Raw genomic sequence first — 15045 nt, forward strand, 5'->3', positions numbered from 1 at the left:
CATACGAACACACGCACAGTTGGAATCATACATGGCTGGTATAAAAAGCACTATTATTCAGCAAATCTCAGCATGTTAAGGGTCACACTTGGGCTTTCTTCTTTCATCTTTTAGAGAATCCAAGTATGACCTCTGGCCAAAATTGCCAACCACGAATGCCTGTCCTTCAAATACACTCTGCTTCTAAACCTTTTGGTATTTCTACAAGTTTTATAACAAAAGATTCAGGCAGGAAGTACCACATAGCCAGGCCTGGGTGAGAACGCCCCCTGGTGGACAGTGGGGGAGCGACCTGGAACTCCAGTCCACTCAAAGAGCCCTTTAGGGAGCAAAAAGTGCTAAGGGCTGCTCCCCAGGAAGACACTGGCCGGCTCTGAGGTGCAGACAAAGCCACACCCACATCCTGGACCAGAGCGAGAAAGGAAGCCAAGGGTGCCCCAAAAGGCCCCCACACAGCACCTCCTCTATCCCTCCCTCTATCCCTCTCAACACTGCAGGTGAACAGCTGAACATGGCATCAGCCAGCTCTTCAGCAGGCCATTCTCTAAATGCTCATCAGTGGTGATCACAACCTGACCAGGGAAGCCAAAAAAATGGACCAGTCTTCCCTCACCCAGGTACCTCCAGGATGGAATCCGGTCAGCATTTCCCGAGAACAGATACCTTCAGCCAGGACATGGCAGGACTCTCAAGGGCCACAGAATACAAAGAGACTCCAAGTCTTTCAACCTGGGGACAAAACCTTGCCAGCCTGCCAGGCCCACATTCGGCTCCCACCACAGTGACGCATGGAGGGCTGGAAGGCCACAACATTCCACAGGGACAGGCAAGAGTGGCTCCACCTGCCAGGCCCTCACCATGGCTGGGACAGACAGTAAGCCTTTCCCAATTCGAACAATGGGGCATCTGTCACAAAAGAGTCTAGGGAAGCAGCACCAACACTTACAGACACCTTGATATAAAGGACAAGTGTACAACCATTGAAAGTTCTAATTATAGTGGCTGGGGCTGTAGCTCTGTGGTAGAGCACTTGCCTAGCATGTGTGAGGCACTGTGTTTGATTCTCAGCACCACATAAAAATAAAAATAAAGTTCTATCAACAACTTAAAGAAAAGAAAGAAAGTTCTAATTATAGGGCTTGGTAGAGCACTTGCCTAGCATGTGTGAGGCCCTGGGTTCCATCCCCAGCACCGCAAAAAAGGGAAAAAAAAATTCTGATTATGGAAATCAGAGATGCTCCCAACCCACCCACATATGTTCTGGTGACACAGAAGGTTTGCTGCTCCCAGCAGAAGGGGTAGGTGCTCCCTGTGCATCAGCATCCTAAGGAATGATAGAAGCAGGAATGTGTGTGCCACCACCCAGTGACAGAAGCAGGCTCAGAGATGCACAGCACAGGACTCTGGGGTGTGTGCTTCCAGGAAGTCCTATTTTGCCCCCATAATCCTCACATATGGGAGTGAGCACAGACCCTCATGGAATGGCACAGCCTTCTCCAGGCCTGCCCACAGCCTTTTGTTTGGCCACTCTGGGCCAGCAGTTCTGACAGTCTTCCCTTCCCTCTGCACAGACTGTGGTTTCCGAGCAGGCGCTCCTGCTATAAGTCCTGCCACACTACCCTGACATCTTACACATTCCAGAGTAACCTCTAAGCTAAGTGTCCAGCTTCATTCTCAATAAGTTCTTACACTTAGGCAAGACAGTGGCTTTAGACCTAGAAAACAGCCATTCATGGGAAATCTTGGCTTTCAGGATGAGGCTAGAGGAAGGGTAAGCTGGGCAAGGGGCTCTGGGGTCCTACTCAAGTGCTGTAAACTGACAAGTCTCCAGTTTCGGTGATTGTGTAATCATGCTGAGGGGGAAGAGGGATGCCAGGTGGGTACCTGGGAAATGAAATGAATGCCCTGAGAAGCCAATGCTCTCCTACTTGGACCCAACCTGCACCACCCTCCTCTCCCTGGGGCTAAGAATCACAGCCCCAAGCACCTTCCCAAGAGCTTCAACTGTTGGTTGCTGGGGCTACCTCTCCTTGGAGAAGTATTTTAGTGCCTCCTAAGAACCTGTCTGATCATCTGTTCAAGGCTCCTATGACAGACTTCCCAGTATGCATGAGTGAGAGCTCACCCCAAACCTGCTCCACACCATGTTCTCTTATACCCTAGGGACGTACTGAGGACAACAGTTCTTACTAGGCCATGGGACCCCCCACCACAGTGCCTTCCCACAGAAAGCCCTATGTGTCTGCCACAGCCATGATTTGTTTTATTACTGTTGTTATCACCCCAGCAGGCATCAATGTCCTGGCAACTGTGACAAGGCTGCAGACAATATGCCACAGAGCCACTGTTCCAGGAGTCTGGAAGACTCCCTTGGGAAGTCACCCACAAAGAACAAAGGCTTGTGTGATGAGTGAAACAGACCACAGGAAAGGAAGAGCTGGAGGAAAAACGCAAACCCAAAGCCAACTGGAAAGACCAACCACACTGATAAACTTCTGGCAAGACAAGGAGAGAGAGAGGACAGACCTCATCACTGGTAAGGAAGGAGGATGCCACTACAGGCCCTGCAGGTGTCAAAGGACACAGGAGTGCCACCAATAACTCTAGGCACATAAGTTCAACAACTAGACCAACTGGCCCAAATTGTCAAGAACAGATGACCAAAACCAGCCCAAGGTAAAACGATCTAAAACCTAACAATAAACTCCACTGCCAAAGAAACTGAATTTCCCATCTGATTCAAATGTATGATATGTCAAGATCATTGTACTGGGCTGGGGTCGTGGTTCGGGGGTAGAGTGCTCATCTAGCACCTGTGAGGCCCTGGGTTCAAACCTCAGCACCACATAAAAATAAATTAAAAAATTAAAGTATTGTGTTCATGTACAACTAAAAAAAAAATTTAAAAAAGATCATTGTACTGTCATGTGTAACTAATTAAAACAAATTTTTAAAAAGTAAAAAAAAGGGGCTGTGGCTGTGGCTCAGTGGTAGAGCATCCGCCTCACACATATGAGGTACTGGGTTCGATCCTCAGCACCACATAAAAATAAATAAAGATATTTAAAAAAAAGTAAAAAAAAAAATAAGCTGAATTTATAACTGTGAACTTCTGAAGATGAGACCTCCAGGCCCAGATGGCTACACTGATGGATTCTACCAAACTCTTAAGAAGAAAATGAAAATCAGATCTATACAATCTCTTTCAGAAAATAAAAGAGGAGGGATCATCTCCCATTCATTCCATGAGGCACAGCACGTTGACACAGAAAGTAGATAAGGACATTAAAGAAAGCACAGGCCAATAACCTGCATGAACATAGACAAAAGTCCTCAACAAAATATTAGCAAACTTAACCCAGAAACACATTTAAAGAATAATATCCCATAACAAGTGAACTTACCCCAGGAACTCAAGTCAGGTTCAATATTCAAAAGTCAAGAGCTGAGGGTCTAGCTCAGTGACAGAGCACTAACTTAAATCATCCACAAGGCCCTGGGTTCCAGTCTCAGCACAGCAAAAATAAATAAATAAATCACAGGCCTGAACATGGTAGCACATGTCTATAATCCCAGAGGCCTGGGAGGCCTCTGGAGGCTGGAGGAGGAGGACAAGTTCAAAGCTAGCCTCACCAACTTAGCGAGGTCCTAAGTCACTTAGTGAGATCCTATCTCAATAAAAAATAAAGGGGGAGGACAGCTGGGGATATGATTTAGTGGGTAAGTGACCCTGGGTTCAATTCCTACTACCAAAATTAATAATAAATAAAATTTAAAATTTTTTTTAAAAGTCACAATGACAGACTAAAGAAAAACATTCGACAGTATCAGCTGATGCAGAAAAAGCATCTGACAAAATTCAGCATCTACTCATTAAAAAAAAAAAAAAACTCAGCAAACTAGGAGTAGAAAGGGAATTTCAACTTTACTGATGAAGTACAAGTATCTAAAAACCTATACCTAGCCAGGTACAGTGAAGCACACTGTAATCCCAGTGGCTCCACAGGCTGAGGCAGGAGGATCATGAGTTTAAAGCCACCCTCAGCAAAAAGCAAGGTGCTAAGAAACTCAGTGAAACCCTGTCTCTAAATAAAAATACAAAAAAAGGGCTGGGGATGTGGCCCAGTGGTCAAGTGCCCCTGAGTTCAATCGCCAGTACAAAAAAACAAAACAAAACAAAACAAAAAACCCTACAGCTAGCATCCCACTGAACAGAAAGAACTGAATAACTGAATGCTTCCCTCTAAGATCAAAACAAGGCAAAAATTTCTCTTGTAGGGCAAAACAAGAGAAACAAAAGGAAGAAACATAAGTCTATATTTATAGACAACATAATTACTTATCAGAAAATCGCAGTGCATAAGAAACCCAGAACAAGTATGCTTAGCAAGGTTACACGAATAGGCCAACACACAGAAATCAATTATGTTACTGTATTGGCCTGGGGGTGTCACTCAGTGGTAGAGCTCTTTCCTAGAATGCAAGAGGCCCTGGATTTGATCCCCAGGAGGAGGAGGAGGAGGAAAGAGAGAAAGAAAGAAAAAAAAGGTAAATCGACCACCTTTCTAAACACTATCTTAACTGTATTTCACACTACTATCAATGAATTAATGCAAACTAAAAGAAATTCCATTCACAACAGCTCCAAATAGATTTTAGGAATATCTGTAATAAATATAGAGAAGCTATGAAATAAGGAAACTCTGATGGAAGATTCCAAAAAGAACCTAAATGAAGGGAGAGACATGTTGTGTTCGTGGACTGGAAGACTCAACACATTAAAAATGTCAAATCCTTCTACATTTATCGAAAAATTTTTATGCAATTCCATTAAAAACTCAAGCAGGAATTTCGTACATATATACAAACCTAGTGTAAAAACAAAGGAAAGCGGAAAAGGACTACAAAAGGAACAATTTTGAAAAAGAAGAACAAAGTTAGAGGACACACAATAAATAATTTCAAGACCACGTAAAACGTACAATAAACGAGGCTAATGCCCTGAGCTCAATCCCCAGCACCCGAGTTTAATCCTCAATATTGCAAAAATAATAATAATAATAAACAAACATACGACAAACGAAACATTGTGCTGGCGACAATGGAAATGGCACAGACAGAACCCAGAAAAAGACCCACCAGAAGGGACCCAGTGATCCGTGCCAAAGGAGCCAGGGCGGCGGGCGCAGCCAGAGCGGGCGGTTGGGCGGCGCAGGGGACGCCTCCCGCAGAGCTCCCCGCCCAGAGCCACGCCCCCGCCCAGCCCGGCCGCCCGGGGACCGAAGTCGGCAGAGGGACTTGCCTCAAGCCCTGGCCAGGTCTCCGGCGCCGGAAAAATAAGAACAAAATAAAAGCAAATGCAAAACATGTAAAAGAAAAAAAAACTTTTGAAGATAAACGCGGCACTTAGGGTCAGACAAAAACATTTAAGACGTGACACCAAGACTGATCTAGCGACAAAATGCCAACTGCTGGGCATCAAAACCCGAACTCCGGCCAGCACCAACTTGGGCCGAGAGAGCGACTCACACCTGCCCAGGGCGACGCGCGAGTCCGACCCGGGGAGGGAATGCCCGCCCCCGCAGCGACCCACCGTCGAGCGACACGAACTGGCCCACGGCCGACGAGCCGCCGCCGCTGTTCTCCACGAACTGCACCTCGGACACGATGATGTTGTCCTCCAGCACCGAGCCGCAGCCCGTGCACACCGCGTCGCCGCGCGCCGCGTCCAACTCGATGTCCGTGCCGCCGCAGCCGCGGCACACGCGGCCCGTCATGGTGCGGCCGCGGGGCCCGGCCCAACCCGGCCCGGCCCGCCCGCCCGCGCCGCCCGGCCCTCAGCCCGCGGCCCTCAGCCCGCCAGGCCTGCCGCCCGCGTCCGTGCGCGCCGCACTCTCGCGAGGCCACCGGCGCCGGGCCCTCCGATTCGCGGCGGCAGATTCGCCACGAGCGCCAGGCTGCGCTGCCCGCAACGGCCGCGCCCGCGGGATCAAGACAGGCACCGGAGCCGCTGCGCGAACAAGGACTCGAACCGACGACCTCCGGGCGGGACGCGGCCACCGGACCTGTACACAGCAGGCTAGCAGGCCTCCGGAGCGGCGCGCTGCACGCGGGGCGGGGCGCGAGGGGCGGAGCGGGGCGGGGCCCGAGGTGGGCGGGGTCCGGGCCGGCACCCGGGGATGTGGGCGGACTTGTATGTGGGTGGGCGGGGCCGGGGCGGTGAGTGGGGCTCGGGCAGTTAGCTGGACTTCGGAAAGGACTAGAGTCTGTGGCGGAGGCTTTGCGGGAGTGGTGGGCGGGGCCGGGGCGGTGAGCCCGACTTCGGACAGGACCAGGGCTGTGGGCGGAATTCATGGGCGGGGCCTGGCGGCGAGCGCGACCTCGGACTGGACCAGGGGCTGTGAGCGGGACTTGGGGGAGGGTGGGCGGGACTTGGGGAGGGTGGGCGGGACTTGGGGAGAGTGGGCGGGACTTGGGGAGAGTGGGCGGGACTTGGGGAGAGTGGGCGGGACTTGGGGAGAGTGGGCGGGACTTAGGGCGGTGGGCGGGACTTGGGCGGTGGGCGGGGTCGGAACGGTAATCGTGGCCTGAGACAGGACAAGGAACTGTTGGCGGGGCCGGGCCGGGACTGGAGCACTGGCCGGAGGTCCGGACCGCACCGGCGACGGTGGGGCGGGAGGAGCCGCCTTCTGAGGCCAGGCTGCCCCGGTCTAGGGGAAGACTCTGCCAGGCCGCCTTGCCTTGCGCTCTGCACCATCAGCCCCTTGTTATCTGTTCCCTCTAGGACGCCCCAATTTTTGACAGTGACAGTCTCCTTTCGGTGGTCCCGCCCAAAGTGGAATCTGAGCAAGAGACACCCTACTACCTGCGCAGCCCTCAAACGTCTGCAGATGCTGCTCACAGTCTTCTGAACACCCAGGGATCTCTTAGAGGAAGCCTGAAAATAAATGTGTGAGATCACGTTTTTGAAAACTCCAAACCTTGATTGCAGGGCATGACCGGAGCTCAAACTGAATCAGAAAAACATCCATTACCAGATAGAAGTAACTTTGTAAAAACGTATATTCTTCACCAGTAAGTTTGATCCCAATAGAAATGTCAACAGGACTTTTCAAAAAACTTGATAAGCTGATCCTAAAGTCATCTGAAAGAGATAATCCTCAAGAATAGTGGGGGAAAAAAATCCAGAAAGAAGGAAGGCAGGTGGGGAGGGGGTAAAAAGCTCAAGCAGAATTCCCCTTCTGTATTTAAAAGCTACCTCAAAGGCAACATGGTATTTGTGGAGAAACAATTGGAATAAATCTAAGAATCCTGAAACAAGCCTAAGTATACAGGAAATGTAGGGCCCGAAAATCAGGAAAAGATAGGTTCTTCAATAGTGTTGGGATTTCCAAGTGGAAAAGGAAAGGGTACACCAGGCACAGGCCAGTGGCAAATGCATGTAATCCCAGCAATTAGGAGGCAAGGCAGCAGGACCGCAAGTTCAAAACCAGCCCCAGCAGCTTAGGGAGGCCTTGAGCAACTTAGTGAGACCCTGTCTCTAAACAAAAAGTAAAAAGGTCTAGGGATGTGTTTCAGTGGTTAAGTGCCCCTGGGTTCAATCCCTGGTATTAGAAAAGAAGAAGAAAGAAAAAGAAAATGAAAGAAAGGAAAGGAAAGGGTAAATGGAATCTCAAACTTACTTTGTTTTAAAATGCAGTGTGAGTGACATTAAGGACTAATAGTAAAAACAAAATTGCAAAACTAACAAAATCAAATACAAGTGAATATTTCAGATTTCCAATGGATAACTTTTCCCTCCTGAAGCTGCCAGTGAACCCAGAGCCTCATGTATTCTAAGTACCTACTTCCACTAAACCCCAGCCCTGTAATTCAAACCATCTCTAGATTGTTTGCAATACCTACTACAATGTAAATAATATGTAAATAGTTGTTATATTACTTTGTTTAGGGAATAGTGACCAAAAAAAAGCTGGTAAGTATTCAATACAAAGCAATTTTTTCCCAAATATTTTCCATCTGAAGTTGGTTGAACCCAAAGACTCATGGACATGAAGGGCCATCTGTCCATTGTTTTACATGTTTTAAAGCCGTATGCAGGCCAGGTACAGTGGCACCTGCCTATAATCCCAGCTACTCAGGAAGCTGAGGCAAGATAATTGTAAATTCAAGGCTAGGCTCACCAACTTGGTTATCTGTTGGCAAATTAGTTATCTGTTGCTGCAAAACAAGTTACTCCAAAACTGAGCATCTTACAGCATCAGCATGGATCATCGCACACAATTACTGGAGTCAGAGGCCTGGATGGTGCTTGACTGAGTGGTTCTGACTTAGGGTCTGTGTCAATCTGCTTTCTGTCACTATGGCAAATACCTAAGATAAATCAATTTAAAAGGAGGAAAGGGGCTGGAGTAGTGACTCAGTAGTAGAGCACTTGCCTGGTATGTATGAGGCCCTGGGTTTGATCCTCAGCACCACATATAAATAAATATATAAAATAAAAGGTCCATTAACTATATTTTTTTAAAAAAGGAGGAAAAGGTTTATTTTGACTCACAGTTTCAGAGGTTTTAGTCCAGGGTTGGTTGGCTCTGTTGCTGTTGGTCCTGTATCAAGACAGAACCTCATGGTAGGGAGCATGTAGTAGCACAGAGCTGCTCACTCACAGCAGCCAGGGAGCAAAGAATGAGAAGAAGAGGTGGGTCCCAATTTCCCCTTCAAGGATATTCCCCCATGATCTAGTCTCCTCCCACTGAACCCCACCTCCTGAATTCCCTACCACCTCTGGTGGTGTCATAGCCAGTGACCAAACCTTCAGCACATGGGCTTGTGGAAGACATTCCAGATCCAAACTGTAGCAGGGTCTCTGGAGACTTTGGTCAATTTGTTAGCCAGGCCCCCCGAGGATGTGTATGGAACTGCAGAGTCCCCTTTTAATCCCATGAACGTGGCTACTGGTGGGAGACCTCCATTTCTTAAGGTGGGGCCCTCTGAATGGCTGCTTGAATATCTTCCCAACACAGCAGCTGGCCATCCCCAGAGTGAGTGATCTGTAGTACCTCCCTGACCTGCCATCCCTCACTTCCCCCACACCTGCACTCTGAAATCACTAGCTCTAACCGAATCAAGGGTGCATAGTAAGCTGCACCTCCTGGAGAGAGGAGGGTTTGTGGAAGTAATTGAAAGCATCAGCACCCAATCACTGACAAATGCTTGATAGCCCTGGATGCTCCACAGAGGAGAATGCAGAGTCCTGGGAGATGAGGTCAGTGGGATGCTCCCCAGTCAGGGTGAGGGAGGGAGCTCTTGAAAGCATAACACTGCCTGCTACAGTGCAGAAGGAAGCTGGAGGAAGACTTGCCAAAAGCTAGGGGAACCAGGACAGGGGCCTGAAGGCAGAGTAGCTGGAGAGGAGGGATGGAGCTGGGCATGCCACTGCTCACCCTCTGACCCCTTTTCTGCCCTTTCTCTGAATGTCTTTGCAGGAGAAGCTTTATAAACACTTAGGACTGACTGACAGACCTGAACCCAGCATGCGGAGACAAAGGTGCCAACACCCCCAGGCCCCTACGTGGATACCCAACCTGAGCAGTTTCTCTGTGCTCCTGAGCCTCTTCTCAGTACTACAGGAAGGACATTCATCGGCACTTCACAGAAGGGGAAGCCAGAAGGCTCAGTGATCATCACACTCTGAGTGCAGGGTAGGGCTGGGTTTCTTCTTCACCAACCTGGATGGACACAGCAGAAGCAAGGTGGGCCAGGCTGAGGCTCAGGCACAGACCTTCCTCTAAGGGGATTCACAGAGCTGGAAAGGAACAGGGGTGTCAGAATGGAACAAGGGAACAGCTTTCTTCTAAGCTGAACATGAAACTCAAACCAGAGGTTCTTGGTTCAGGGCCTGCCAGCAGAGTTAGACCTGGAGGGAGCACCTGAGCCCCAGAACTGCCTGCTTCTGATGGCTCTCGGGAGTCATCATGCTCTTTACTTTCTAAAAGTCACATGTGTGTGTTTGTGAAAGCTCGGTCCTTGTCCCTGATATCAACCAATAATGAGGACACAGTATTGAGAAAAAGGAAGAAGAAAGTTTATTGCGTTGTCAGCAAAGGAGAAACACGGGGACTCCTGTCCAAGAGGCTGTGATTCTGCCTGTCAGCAGGAGCAGGGGGCTGGGGTGGGGGTGATCATTTCACAGGCACACGTTCTTATAGAAGTTAAGCAGCATTGCCTCAGAATCAAAACTTTGGAACTTCTAGATAAAACGACTCTGATCTGAAATGGTGAATCTGATGCCAATATTGATCTGATGCCAATATTGCACATCAGCAGGAGCAGGGGATTTTTAAAGAGGTGACTCAAAGGCTACAATCCACTTGTTCTCTGTTGTAGTTGTGATTCACTTGTTCTCTTGGGAGAGAGTCCTTTCTAAGATCTTCTGGTGCCATCCCCAAAGATCTTCTGGTGCCATCCCCAAAGTCTGGATTACTTCCTTCCTGTGGTGGGTGTGTGCTCAGGAACAGATAAGCTCTGCCTAGGATGGGGAAGAGAGGTAATCCTATTTCCCCTGAGATTAGAGATGGGGAGAGATTAGGGAAGAGCAGGGAGAGAGGAAGAGAAAGAAACATGTGCATTTTAAAATAAGTTGAAGTGGTTAGGTTCAAAGTTGCGATGCTTAGGTTCAAAGCATAAAGTGGGCCCTGTTACATGTTGACATGTTGGGGTCTCCTAGGTTCAGGGAGGAACCACCCCCAGGCTAGCTAAGTCCTAGAGACAACAGACCACTTGCCTGCAAGGTGCCTTGGATGTACAGACTAACCATTTGAGTCCATACCCACTGGACTCTTTCATCAGGCTCCTGCAGCCAGGACATGGCCCCTGCCCTAAATCATCCCAGGGCCAAAGCCCAGACACTGGGTGCCACCCAGAGCCCAGAGCCCTGAAATGCCCTTGCTTGGCCTCCGTGGTGGGCCTGCCCTGCCCTGCCTCACCTGGGAACCCACAGCAAGACTCTCACCCATACCTCCCCTTGCCCCTCTCTTTGCTAGCTGGCCTGGGGCTTCCCTACATGTCCATGCCCACACAACAGGCTCCTCTAAAAATCATGAGCAAGAAGCTTCTTGCCAGGCAGCTGTTTTTGCGGTTGTCACCAACCCCACCTGACTCCAGTCAGCCTGGGACACTTAATAATACTACAGGTCCTCATGTCCAAGGGGATCCAGGGCAGAACCCTGAAGGCAGGGCAGCCTTCCTACCTGCTGCAGGGCCATGGGTAAGTCCTTTACTTTCTGCAAGTTTCCTTTCTTCCTCTGCCCAACAAGGAAAGAAATACTGCGCAGCAAGGGGCAGTGCTATCTATTGGGTGGCTTGGGACACAGACCCCCATTCCTGTCTCTACCCCTTCCCTGTTAGGTGGGACTTGGGCTCCAGTCCACTGTCCACTTCAGAAGTCAAGGACCAGTGTCTTTGTGTTCCCCTTTCTGGGTGGGCACAGCCTCATGCTTCCATATAGACAAGAGGCAGGAAAAAGATTCCTTTGGGCAGTGGGTCAGCTGCTCAGATGTCACTTTCCTGGCCAACAGCTCCCTGGACGAGAGAAGGACATCCTGAGCCTTTTTGACAGCTCCTTCTAGGCTGAAACTCCAATGAAAAGTCCCTGAACTTGGGGCATCAGGAATGTTCTGAGACACAGGCAGTCTTGTTCTGGGGGAGTATGTGAGCTCCTGCTTTTTTGGGACAGAGCCTTTCTCTGGTTCCAATAGCTTGAGAAAGTCACCTCCTCATCTGACGATTCAACATTCACCTGGGGGTGCATCCAGGTGGGCAAGGGAGCCAAAGGTTGGCCATTACAAGCTAGCAAGGGAAGAATTACCATGTGTAAAAGAAAAGGAAAGAAGGGAAGCTGGGAGGAGGACAAATCAATAGGTATCAGGGCCTCAGGTGTTGCCCTGTCCCCTAGCCCCAAGGGCCCACCAGCCATTGAACAAGGCTCTGGAAGACTTGAGTGGGCACCCACAGAAGCACCTGGTTCCTGTGTACAGGACGACCTCAGACAGGGTCCCTGGGGCTAAGGACCAAGGTCCTCTGGACCTCCTCACAGAACATGTGGCCACAGGTGTCTCTGTGCCTCAGATGACCCCAGTGAGTCAGGGGAAGACACAGGCCAGTCAGGAAGGGCTGGAGAGCAGGCAGCGCAGCAGGGATGAGCTGAGCATGGCTCCTCCTGCCAAGGCTGCAGGATCCAACCAGCCCCCTCCCAACTGCCTTCCATCTTGTAATGTCAGGCTCCCCCCACCCCCTCCATAAAGGCAGCGGGAGTGCCTGGCTTACCTGCTTACCTGGGCTGGCAGAGAGAGCAAGCAGGTGCTTGTTCTCACTCTGCCTTGGCACATCCTTTCCCTCTGCCAGGCACCTGCTTCCCAGCACTTTCAGGAGAGGGAAAGCACAGCCTGGAGCTGGGGCCCTCAGGAGGCCTTCTTGCATGCCAGCAAGAAGCCTCCTGAGGGTCTGGGCTGGGGCTCAGCAGTAGTGCACTTGCATGGCATGTGTGAGGCACTGGGTTTGATTCTTAGCACCACAAATAAATAAAGGTCTATCAACAACTAAAAAAATATTTTTTAAAAAAGAAGGCCTCCAGGGGCTGGGGTTGTGGCTCAGTGGTAGAGTGCTTGCCTAGCATGTGCAAGGCCCTGGGGTCGATCCAAAAAAATAAATAAAATAAAAAATAAAAAAGAAGGCCTCCTGACATTCTGCTATGGAAAAATGTCAAGCATACAGCAGAGTTGAAGGCGTGCACTGTGAGCCTCTCCGAAGGCACATATTCTGCAGGGAGCACTCATCCCATTGCTCTTACCCACTCCTCTCCTCTCTCCATCCCTCTATCCGCTATCAGACTCTGATTGCTGTCCTCAGGCATCCCCTGGGACACGACTAGGTGGCTCGAACAAAAATTTATTCTGTCATGGTCTGTAGGCTGGAGCCTGGGGTCAAAGGTGTGGGCAGTGCTGGTCACTGCGAGGCCTCTCTCCTTGGGTTATAGACAGCCACCTTCTCCCTGTCCTCCCATGGGCCTCCTTGTGTGTCTCTGAGTCCTGGTCCTGTTTTCTCATAAGGACATTCATCATAGTGGCCTCATTTTACATTATGCATCTATTTATTTTGGTACTGGGGACTGAACCCAAGGTGCTTTACCTCTGAGCCACAGCCCCAGCCCTTTTTATTTTATTTTTAAATATTCTTGGTACCAGGGATTGAACCCAAGAGCACTTAACAACTGAGCCACATCCCCAGCCCTTATTTTATTTAGAGACAGGATCTCACTGAGTTTCTTAGCACCTTGCCAGTGCTGAGGCTGGCTTTGAACTTGCAATCTTCCTGCCTCAGCTTCCCAAGCCACTAGGACTACAGGTATGCATAACTACACCTGGCCTTTTTTTTTTTTTTTTTTTAATTTTGAGACAGGGTCTTGCTAAATTGCTTAGGTTCTCAACTAAGTTGTCCAGGCTGGCCTTAAACTGATTCTCCTGCCTCAGCCTCCTGAATTGCTGAAATGCAGGTGGGCGCCTCCATGCCTGGCTTAATCATCTGTTAAAAGCTCTATCTCCAAATGCAGGCAATTATGAGGTCCTGGGCATTGGGATTTCAATGTAAGTTTTGGAGGGACCAATTCAGCCTGTAATGTAGTCAAATGCTCATATTTTCTAAGTACTCTCAATGAGCTTGACAAAAACACACAGTATTTCAAGACTCCACTGGGAGTCAGTAGAATAGCTGAACCTATTTTTGCAAACTTCCAGCCTATTGCAAAATTTAAAGTTGAGTACACACATGTGACCTCCCACTCAATAGGGGAAGGTATCCACATTGGTCACCTGTGACTGGGGTGAGCTTTCTTCCTGCTTGAGAGAACCTGAGCCCTCCTTGAGGCTCTCCCAGAGCGTGCTCCTTCCCTCCTGCCAGGCAGCTCTCCCTGTATAGCTGTCCCTCTATGTGCCCCCAGTTCATTTCCTCCCACTGCAGTTAAAGTTGCCCCTTAGCAAATGTGCAAGGGTGGCCCTTAGCTTCCAGGGCCTGGGAAACATCCACATGGGAGTCAGTGTCCTCTGCAGTGGTGTCCCCTCTTTCCCCTGAGGGGCTCTGTTTCCAAACCTGAGCAGTGTTTTGGCTGTTATTGTTAGTGTTTGTGGTGCAGGGGATTGAACCCAGAAGTACTCAGTGCTCTACCACTGAGCTACATCCCCAGTCCTTTCTTATCTTTTTTTTTTTTTTTTTTTTTTTTTTTGAGACAGGGCTTTGCTAAGTTGTCCAGGCTGGCCTGGAACTTGTCATCCTCCTGTCTCAGTCTCCTGAGTTGCTAGAATTAGAGGCATGCACCACTGCACCTTTCCTCCTCTCTCGTCCCCTTCACCAGCCCATGAGGTCACCAAGTTTTGCCAAATCTTCCTTCCCTGCCCTCCCCTGTCCTTCCTCTCTATTGCATGCTGGCTGGGCCCACTCCAGGACAAGGGAGGGTTGGCCCTTCCTGCAGGTTTTCTTTCCCCCACAAAAATGTTCTTTTAAAGAATGTCCTCAAAAACCTGAGTCCTGGGCTGGGGATATAGTTCAGTTGGTAGAGTGCTTGCCTTGCATGCATAAGGCCCTGGGTTCCATCCCCAGTACACTGCATGTGTGTGCATGCACACACACACACACATACAAACAAACAAACAAACACCAGAGTCCTTCCCACTTCTTTTTGCTTGCTCCAGATGAGACTTTGGTAGTTAAGGCCCCTCTCCATCTGGCCTGTTGTGATCTGAGGGTCAGGGACTTCCAGAATCCATGTTGGACCCTGATCCCTGGTATGATGGTATTAGGAGATGGAGCCTTTGGGGAAGTGATGGAGCTGTCCTAGTGAGTGAGTTAGCGTCCTTGGGAAGGAGGCTGCAGGGAGCTACCTTGCCCTTTCCAACACAAGGACACAGCAAGAGGTGCCACCTGTGAAGCAGAGAACAGCTTTCAGAAACCCTAAATCTGGGGCACTTTGATCATGGACTTCCTGGCCTCCAGAAC

General features: G+C 49.6%; 1 protein-coding gene and 1 long non-coding RNA gene across 4 annotated transcripts in view; one reads left to right on the forward strand and one right to left on the reverse strand.

Annotated features, from left to right (window-relative positions):
• Brf1 (BRF1 general transcription factor IIIB subunit) overlaps nucleotides 1-6115 on the reverse strand; it is a 63741-nt gene extending 57626 nt beyond the window's left edge. The window contains exon 1 of one of the 3 annotated variants that reach the window (XM_078051058.1): nucleotides 5594-6115. In XM_078051058.1, the coding sequence (XP_077907184.1) occupies nucleotides 5594-5777 (184 nt within the window). In that variant the 5' untranslated portion in view covers nucleotides 5778-6115. The remainder of the gene's footprint in view (nucleotides 1-5593) is intronic. The other 2 variants (XM_021732750.2, XM_005334630.4) reach the window with 2 other exon arrangements.
• Nucleotides 6116-6559: 444 nt separating this feature from the next.
• LOC120886387 (uncharacterized) lies at nucleotides 6560-10369 on the forward strand. The gene is made up of 2 exons (XR_005729362.2): nucleotides 6560-6951; nucleotides 9486-10369. It is a non-coding gene; the product is annotated as an uncharacterized LOC120886387 (long non-coding RNA).
• The last annotated feature ends 4676 nt before the right edge of the window (nucleotides 10370-15045 follow it).

Source organism: Ictidomys tridecemlineatus, chromosome 5 (genome assembly GCF_052094955.1).
Source record: "Ictidomys tridecemlineatus isolate mIctTri1 chromosome 5, mIctTri1.hap1, whole genome shotgun sequence".
Lineage (NCBI taxonomy): Eukaryota > Metazoa > Chordata > Mammalia > Rodentia > Sciuridae > Ictidomys > Ictidomys tridecemlineatus.